Here is a 9,582-nt window from a genome sequence, read left to right on the forward strand (position 1 = left end):
CTTGTTGGGCAAGCCTGGGTTTGAGTTCCCAGCCCACTGCATATAAAAGTTGAGCGTAGCAGCACACATCTGTAACACCAAAGCTGGAGTGGCAGAGACAGGCAGACCCCTGGAGTTCAGGGGCCAGCTGACTTAGCCTATCAGTAGGTTCCGGGTTCAGTGAGAAACCATCCCCCAAATAAAGTGGAAGGTGAGGGACGTGGCTGTCGTCAAGTACCTGCAGAGCAAGCACGGGGACTGAGTTTGGATTCCATGTAAAAAGCTGGGCACGGCAACATATGCCTGTGGGGCACCGTTAATTAAATGTGGTCCAGCCTCCAGCTTCTTGGAACGTGTAATCAAGGGAGAGGCAGAGGAAGAAGATGAGCTCATGAAATATGGGACTGTCCCTTCCCTTCCCCAGCCCATGGACACATTAGAAATCAATCATCGTGCTGTCTCCTGCTGAGGCAAGATGAACCCCAGGATCCCTCTCAGCCCAGCACCCCCAGGTAGCCATCGGTCAGCAGTGGGATGACTGTGTCTCCCCTGGGCTAGTGATGTGGAGAGGATTTTTAAGCAATGTGAAGATGTGTCTTTTTCTGGGCTAGTTTGATGACTGGAGACAGGCGAGTGGACAGCAAGGTCCCCAGAGACTTGTCTCAGCTCTGAGCCTCTTGTTATTGGAAGCTTAAAAAGCGGCTAGCCGCCAGCAGCGTCCACTGGACGCGAGGTGCTTGCTTTTCTGGGCGCTGTGTTTGGTGGCTGCCGGAGCCTAGGTGTGGTCACTTTGTCCTGGAAGCTGCTGTTTCTTAGAATGACAGACTGAGTGGGAGGGAGTGACACAATAGGGGCCTGCTGCAGTGATCCCCCCATTCTAGGCATCTTAGGAACCCCAGAACAGTGGTAGTGGGGGACTTGGAGAGCTAGTAAGAATAGCTGCCATTTGCCAAGTACCCTTCCAATGCCAGGCACCGCCGTGGTTCTTTACCCAGTGACTTATGTGGTAAGCACTGCTGTTACCCATTTCACAGATGAATATGCTGAGCCTTAGAGAGGTCCGCTGCTGTCTCCAAGGCTAAGAGCTGGGGTGTGGACCCAGGTCATCTATCTGACTTCCAGACTATCACTCTTCATCGCTATGCTGTCATCCCCCTGCTGAGAAATCAGGCTGTAGCTTAGGGAGCTGAGGGTCTGGAAGGTGAGCTGGGGAGGACAGAGGTCGTCCATCAAGTGAGGGACAGGAGAGAGCTGGAACCTCACAGTGGTGCAGGGGATGCAGGCTGGGAGGTGGGAGTTAGATGCCTGGGTGAGACTGACCCGGTGGTCATACCTCTGGCAGCTTACCGAGCTCAGGGGTAAATGACTTCCCTTTGACTTCTGCTTTGTTGTCGCTGTGACAAAACTCTTGAAGGGAAGGAGTCGAGAGAGGAGAGATCGATTCTGGCTCATGGTTTGAGAGGGATTTTAACCCATTATGGCAGGGAAGGTGTGGTAGAGCCATCCTGTCTGCAAGAGGACAGCAGGGCGGTGAGTCTTCACATCACCATGCAATAGGAAGCAGAGAGATTGGTCCAGAGCCAGAGGCAGGTATGATCTTCCAAGCCTGCTCCTAGTGACCTACTTCCACCATCTAGATCCCACCTACAAAGAGTCCATAACTTCCTGAAGCAGCGCCACCAGCTGGAGACCAGGTGTTCAGACATACAGCCTGTGGGGGACATTGCGGACCCAAGCCATAGCCTTTATTCCTATTTATTTATGTATTTATGTATTTATGTATGTATTTATTTATTTATTTATTTATTTGTGTGTGTGTGTGTGTGTTTGCATGGTGTGGTGTGTGTGTGTGTGTGTGTGTGTGTGTGTGTGTGTGTGTGTGTGTGTGTGTACATGCACCCGCGCACTGCTTGTCCTCTGGACCCCTCCCCTGTAGATCAGAATTTAGGGGAGCTACAAACATGGGGGCCCAGGAAGCTGCTGTCCAAGACACGGCCGTAAGTCCACACATCTTAGCATTAGGCTAGTGAAACTGAGGACAGGAATCGTTCCAGGCCGAGGAAATGGCATGTGCAAAGGCTCAGAAGCGGGGAGAGGGGACCATCCTGGGGAAGCTCCTGAAAGTGTAGAGCATCAGAGTGAGTGGAGCATGGGGGCTCTGTGGAACTTCCAAGAGCACACACCTTACCTGCCACTGCAGGAGACTGTGAGGCTGTACTACAGCAGGGTGCGGGTAGGCTGGTCTTCTAATAATCTTTGGCTGCTGAAGGTTAGATTTGAGAGGGTAGTGGTCTGGTCCCTTTCTGTCACTATGTCTCTGAGATGAGCCTGTGATAGGGCAGTTTCAGAGCTCAGATACTCTCTTAATGGGTCCAAAGAGGCAGGACCATCCCAGAGAAACAAACCTGGAATGCTGGGGTGCTTTGCCCAGGTTTTGCCTGAATGACCCACCCATGTGACTTGTAACGGGGTCTGGCACACGTGGACTGCATGTCCAGACTCCACTTAAATCCCCTCTGGAGCTTGGCGGTGGTGGCGCACACCTTTAATCCCAGCACTTGGGAGGCAGAGGCAGGTGGATCTCTGTGAGTTCGAGGCCAGCCTGGGCTACAGAGCAAGTTCCAGGACAGCCAGGGCTACACAGACAAACCCTGTCTCAAAAAAACAAACCAACAACAACAAAAAAGCCTTCTGGAAAGGTCCATCTCTGAAATCCTTCCCAACCAGGTCCAACATCCTGTGGATAAGTGTCGGGGAGTCCCCCCCTCCATGCTTGAAGTTCTTTTTGGGGGCTGCAGGGGCTCAGTACCTGAAGATCTTGGCCTCTGTCTCCTTCCCCCATTCCTTTTCTTCATTGGCCTGAGTCCCCAGGAGACCCCTCCGCACAAGCCGCCTGCTGTTTTGGTTTTGAAATTGCAGCCTTGGAAGTTTTGCCTCAAAGCTCATTTCTGACATTCCTTTCCAACCACAACGGAGTTGCTGGGCTGCCTCGGCTGGGCCAGCCCCCCTGCAGCTGAGGGTGACTTCATCCCAGGGCTTGGAGAAGGCTAAGCAGGTCCTTTCTTCAGGACCCCTGCCTAGAAGCCAGGGAAGCCTCAGGAGAAAAGGAGGTCTCCCCATGTCAGCCCCCACCCCATGGGCATCCCAGAAACACAATGGCTAGAGGGTCTTGGTCAGAGTTTGGACTCTCCCTCTGCAGCCATCATGGATGGCTTCCAGGTGTGACTGAGTTGGGGTGTCGACCTCACCCCAGATGAAGCCCGGATAAGCCTTCTCCCATTATGGCTGGAAGTGGTGTCTGTGGGATGGACAGGAAAACAGAACTTGGGACAGGGACGTAAGTGGCAGAGCATCGTAGAGGAAACCTGGCCTAGGAATGTGTGTCCTGGGTTCCCCTGCAGGCGCCTCGCTGGGGATCCCTGTATGTCTCCAGGCTGCGAATGGAGCTCCCCCTAGCACTCAGCAGCTGGTTATTCGTCTGCTGCTGCCCCCGCCCTCCCCTCGTACCCACCGGGCCACCAGCCCAAAATAGAAAAGGAAAGGAAGTTATTTCCACAAGTTAGCAGCAGACGGAAAAGCTCCCCTCCAGTGAGGGGGCGGAGGGATTCCTGAAGCTGGAGGCCAAATCAAAGCCAGGCTGAGCCCAGCATGGCCCCCACCACCCTGGGCCGCCTGCCCTCTCCATGTGTCATTTCCCTGATTCAGCAGGACACGTGTCCTGCGGCCGCCACGCAGCAGGCTGCTGAGGAGCTGTGGAGCTCCTGGCCCCGCTCCAGGCTTCCTTCAGGCCTGGGCTTGGAGATGGAGCCCTGGGGTCAGGGTAGGCAGGCCCTTCTTCCTCTCCTGCCCTGGCCACCTGGCGCAGGCACACCTTGCCTGGGAAGAGTCCCCATAGACCTCTGAGAAGTAAGACTCTAACCCTGGCTTCTGGCAGTTCAGACTACAGCTCATGGGGGGTAGGAGGACATCCAATACCTTGGAAGGAGGTCAGCAGGGTCTTCCCAATGGTCCCCACCCTTTGCTGGTTGTAGTTGAGCCAGAATGGGAACTCAGATCTGCTTTATTGTCCAGGAATCTTGGGAGCTCCCTTCCCCAACAAACCAAGGACAGGATGGGCTGTTGGCCAGCCACTTGTCTGCTGTTGGGTGGGGTGGGGGTGGGGTGTGGATATCTGCTACTTGACAGTCCAGCACTGAGCCAGCTGTTAGGGACATAAGCAAGCACAGAAGCATATGACCCACCCCCACCCCCAGTCTGTAGGGCACACTCATAAAATCTATATCTAAATCCACAACATTGACATTTGAACCAGAGGCACTGAGTGACAGGAAAGCAGCCCAAGGCCAAGGCCAAGGCCAAGGCTGAGGAGTTGGAAAGCAGAGCTGACTGAGGAGAGGAAGAGGTGGTCCCCACTGCTCCTGGCCTGGCTGCCCTTCCTTCTTGGTATGCCACTTCCCTCACTCAGCAGAGTACACACCAGTACCTTTGTCCTGAAGGCAGTGTGGGCATGGGATGCTCTGAGTAAGGCCTCCATCTACCTGAGGACCCGTGACAGGCCAACAGGGCTGTGGCTAGGCCTGACTGCCCCCTGCTCTCCTTCTCTCCCATCTCCTAGGATTGATGTCCTGGGCTCTGGGCAACCTGCAAGCCAGAGTCGCTACAGAAACTGGAACCCACCGTTGCTCGGCAACCTTCCTGATGACTTTCTCCGAATCCTGCCCCAGCAGATGGACAGCGTTCAGGTAACCAGCTGCCCTCACACCTCCATGCCTGCCTGCCTGTCCAGCGTCTCATCCGGGCTCCGCACCCAGTGCCAGCCAGGTTTGCTTCCTGGTTTCCAAGCCCAGGCTGAGCTGCTTCTGTTGAATAGAGTTTATAAGGAAAGAGAGATGAACCCATGGCCTTGCTTCTCGACTGGCCCGATGGTTCCTGTTGGGCCCAGGGAAGGTGGCAACCTGGGGAGGCTCTCTGGCTGCAGCCATCACCTCAGGCTGGAGGGAGGGGAACGGGGCAGCTCATGGTGGGGTCCAGGGCTGCTCCTTCCTCTCCTGGGAAGCTTCTTTCACATGGTGGTGTACTCCAAGGTGGACCTGCTGCTGGGGCCCGCAACCGCTGAAGGCAGAAGGCAGTGTGGGACTGGGAGTCCACGGACAGGTGGCTGAGCTGTTTGCAAATTGCTCTCAGGACGATTTAGGTTCCAGAAGAGGGAGCGAGGTGGCCCTAGGCTGGGAGGAAAGGTCCTTTTGATGTCATCCCTGCTTTTGCTACAGAGTTCTGAGTTGTTCCAGTCAATTTTGGCCAATGACTGGGTCCTGTTGGGAGGAGGGGACTACAGGATGGGGCTGGAGGATTCTGGGAAAGCATACATGCATATACTGGTGTACGTGGATTTAAGTTGGTGATCTGTATGCTCACTCTTCCTCAGGGTCACCCTGGGAGCTCCAAGCCTATGGGTGGAGAGGGAGGCCCACCTCCAGTGCCAGGACCTGGGGCCTGTGACCAGGACAGCCGCTGGAAACAGTATCTGGAGGACGAGAGAATTGCCCTCTTCCTGCAGAACGAGGAGTTCATGAAGGAGCTGCAGCGTAACCGTGACTTCCTCCTTGCCCTGGAGAGAGGTGGGCACCCAGCCTCACCACGAAAGAAGAGAATGATATGGGCAGTGGCCTCGGGCCCAGGAGGGGGCTATGTTGGAGGCCGACATGCTAGGCACTTTCTAGCCTGCATAAGTATAGCCCTCCCTGGGTTGTGCAGAAGCCCCAGGATTCAGCCAGTGGGGGTTTGGGAACACCTGGGAACTCAGAGGAAGAGGGATGTGCCCACTGGGGCCTTCTCCTCTGCCCTGCATTGGCTTTGGCTTGGATGACAGGAAGGAATGCTGCCTTTCCCACCAACCTCTAGCCACAGGACGGAAGTACCATGTCTTGAGCCCTAGGGAACAGGGTTACTGGCTCCTCCTCTAGAATGGGAGGCTTCCTGGATGGAAGAGGTTAGAGCATGGTATTTGCATGGTCTATGGATGGGTTACCCTGCTCTTTTGAGGTAGGATTTGGAGACAAGGCTGCAGAGGTGGTCTTGTAAAGGTCACAGAGGGAGGGAGGGAGGAAGAGAGGGAGTCTGATGTGTTTGGGGAGGACAGAGCAAATTGTACTGCCAGAGTGTTGGGCTGGAAGGAGCGGACCCACAGGCAGCACAAAGGAAGCTTGGCTGGGCATCCACTCTGCAGCCCCAGCACAGAGGAGGCTGAGGCAGGAGAACTATGAGTTCCCAGAGAGCCTAGGCTCCATATCAAAACCTTAAAATAATAGGATAAAATAGGTTTAGACTCTCGGGAAGCTGCTAGTTCTGACATCCCAACATTGCGGATGCTTTTAGGCAATCGTTTCTATTATCACAAGTTCTTCAAGAGCTGGTAGACACCATGCCTGCCTACTTTGTGTGTGTGTGTGTGTACTTATGTGTGTTTCAGGGGGTTCAGCCTCCAGCTGCCTCTGTGTGCCCCTGGGTGCCCTGGAGCTCACTTCTCTGATAGAAACCATCTCCTTTTCCAGACCGATTGAAGTATGAATCCCAGAAATCCAAATCCAGCAATGTGGCTGTCGGAAACGACTCTGGCCTCCCCTCCTCTGTCCCAGGTAAGCTTGCTCTCCTGAGAGAGAACCTGATGGGCTCAGTGGGCCCACACCCCAACTTTACCTTCAATTTTGAGAGCGTGGGAGTAGGATGAGGAAACAGACCAAGGGTGAGATCTGAGACCCCTCAGCAGGCTACAAGGGAGGCCTTCTGTGGAGTGAGATATTCCTTCAGTGAGTGGCCCTCTATTCTTGCTGTCCTGGGAGCTGTAGGTTACCACAGGCTGGCTGACCTCCCAACTATTTCTGGATCTTGGGCTACCAGAGGACACACTGAACCATGTAATGTCCTTTAATAGCAACTGGGAGTAGAAAGGCCTCAGAGTCCGGTGAGGCTTGGCCTAATGAGGCTTAATGCCTAATAGCAAACCAGCAAGGGTGAGACCCACAGGTTGACTGTATCCAGTGCGTGGAGAGGGTGAAATGAATCTGGGAAGGGCTCATTCATTCACTTAAGTAGCTGAGGACTACCTGCTCAGAGCCATGCCCTGCCGTAGGGGAGGAAAATAAATTCTGAGCCTTGAGTTCTAGGTGGTTCAGCATGGCCTCAGGAGGGCCAGAGAAGCCCAGCCAGTTTACAGTCCCTAATATAACTGCTCCCGCCCCAACTCATTTCACACTACTGCATGCCTTCCTCTCCAGTGCCAACAGCATGGGGGCTGCAAGGCCAGAGGGTGAGGGACAGCGCTGTAAGGATTCACAGACTACAGGGGAGCTGAGGCTGGGAGTGTGAACAGAGGTCCTGCTTTCACACTTGGCCCCTGGACTCTGGATCCCTGGCCAGTTACTGGCCTCACCTCATGTACATATTCAAAAAGGCTCAGCAGTTTTTTCCAGGAGCAGAACCGCCATCCTAGAGCTGAGCCAGGAAGGCAGGAGCAGAAGGGTAAGGCGCCCGCTAATCCCAGCTCAGAGAGAGAAAATCCTGTAGAACTGATTCCTAAGCAAGAGGCCGGGAGCTTAGGCCTCAGCAGATGTTCATCTGGGAGTTTTCACGGAGCTTCTTGTCCTTGATCCCAAATTACTAAGGGACACTGGGGCTGCTGAGCTGGATCAGAGAGACTCGAAGGGAACCTAGCAGGCAAGGTGACTCAGGACGAGCCAAGTTAGAGCGTGGTGAGCGGGTGGATGGAGGGCAGTGAGATGCACACTGTGAGGAGTGGGTTAGGAGGCTCCCTCCTGGTGGCTCACCGAGTTCTGACTCTCGGCTGAGCCCTGCTGTTATTTCTGTTCAAATCTGGGAGGGAGTAACGGAGGGGCTGAACCCAGAGGGAGGACGAGATCTCCCCGGCGTTCTTGGCCCTGTGTCCTTTCTGCCTCAGTTCACCGGAGGTAGGATGCACAGAGGGCCGTGGTGTGCTGGCAAATAGCTAACACTCTGCTCTGCTCTGGGTGCAGCAGCCTGGCTTGCCATCCCTTGGGGTTTTCATGATGTAACTCTTCCCTATCCAACTCATTTCAAACTATCATCGTGGCTTTGAGGATACAGGATTGTTCACAGAAACCCTGTGCCAGCCAGCTTCCCACACTCGCAGCTGTTCTTAAGACTGCCCCCATTGGCTCAGAAGAGGAAAATGCATCTTGCAAGAAGAAAGTACTCTTGCAACCTGCCTTAAACTCCCGTGGTTAGGGGAGGAGCCCGAACTTCTGCTGTAATGAAAGGACAGACCTACACAGCCATGGAGCAGCACCATCTCATTTACTTTCCCCGGGGCCCTGGCGGCTGCTCCGTCTCTCTCTTAGTGGGACCTCAGAGACCCAATGGGCCTGGTCCCTCAGCAGGTGTCTCCTCCTTCCAGGAACCAGTGACACCAACCCCACTGTGTCAGAAGATGCCTTATTCAGGGACAAGTTGAAACACATGGGAAAATGTGAGTCCTGCGCCTGTCCCCTCCCTGTCCCAGCTCTCTTGAGGCAGGCCCCGTGGCCTCATGAGAAGGAAGGAGCACCCACCCGTGAGGATTTTTAATGCTATTGACTCTTGGTGAACTCAGGTGACATTTTAATCACAGGCTAGCTCAATCAGCCTTCCTACCTTACTTTATTCTGCAGCTGAGTCTGGAGACAAATTAAGTTTAAATCCTCTTGAGCCAGCTGTCTGCAGAAAAGTAATGTGTGCCAGTGTTCACGTTTCCTGTGGTGTGAGGGCTTGGCCGAGATAGGAGGCACAGGCTGAGTCTGCTTTCTGTGGGAATGGGAGGCATTTGGGGGTAGGGGACCTCTTCCCACTGCCTGCTTCTTATCATCCTTCCCTTTCCAATCTCACAGACCCGTAACCAGTGAGGATGAGGCTGGGATACTTTCAAGGTTTTATTTCAGGGAAAATTTCCAATGAGTCATGGAAATCTAGGACCAACTGTGGAGGTGGCTGGGGAGGGTGGGAAGAAGGCCTTGGCAGCCGGCGGGAAAGAAAGCCAAGATCTGTGGCTCTCGCCTCTCGGGAAGGAATACCCGGATCTTGGACAGGAGGCAGGCTGCGTACTTGGCTAGTGGTGGCCTGTGCTGCCCCTGGAGGCCGACCTGGGATGGCACACTTGCTCCCTAGGTGGCACTGGTATCTGCAGTTCCTGTCACTTTCCTCTTCCTGGTCCCCGGTCCCCACCCCAGGGGCCTGGTTCTGCCCTGGCTGCCCCCCAACCTGGAGGGAAGCCATCTGATGCTCTGGCTGTCTGGAGCGTGAAGGGCTCATTAGTCTCTCTGCCCCCCAGCCACGCGTAGGAAGCTGTTCGAACTTGCCCGAGCCTTCTCTGAGAAGACCAAAATGAGGAAGTCGAAGAGGAGACACTTGCCGAAGCTTCAGTCGTATCCTTCTGCTTGGCGCTGGGTTTGGGGGTGGACCCCCTGAAACTGGACCTTCCTCAGCAGGGGGATCTGGCTCTGTGGCCTCTCTTCCTTGCTTCGCAAACCAGGACACCTGTCATCAGTTCCTTGGACACCGTCCTTCTTATGCTTCCTGTGACTTCTTGGCTTT

General features: G+C 54.6%; 1 protein-coding gene across 1 annotated transcript in view; it reads left to right on the forward strand.

Moving 5' to 3' along the window:
• The window catches only part of Cuedc1 (CUE domain containing 1), an 86,009-nt gene that overhangs the window by 71,956 nt on the left and 4,471 nt on the right, over window positions 1–9,582 (forward strand). Inside the window, exons 4-8 of the mRNA XM_059271487.1 lie at window positions 4,595–4,721; window positions 5,405–5,597; window positions 6,531–6,614; window positions 8,411–8,482; window positions 9,320–9,413. Of these exons, the coding sequence (XP_059127470.1) occupies window positions 4,595–4,721; window positions 5,405–5,597; window positions 6,531–6,614; window positions 8,411–8,482; window positions 9,320–9,413 (570 nt within the window). The remainder of the gene's footprint in view (window positions 1–4,594; window positions 4,722–5,404; window positions 5,598–6,530; window positions 6,615–8,410; window positions 8,483–9,319; window positions 9,414–9,582) is intronic.

The sequence above is a fragment of the Peromyscus eremicus genome, chromosome 8a (genome assembly GCF_949786415.1).
Source record: "Peromyscus eremicus chromosome 8a, PerEre_H2_v1, whole genome shotgun sequence".
In the NCBI taxonomy this organism is placed as follows: domain Eukaryota; kingdom Metazoa; phylum Chordata; class Mammalia; order Rodentia; family Cricetidae; genus Peromyscus; species Peromyscus eremicus.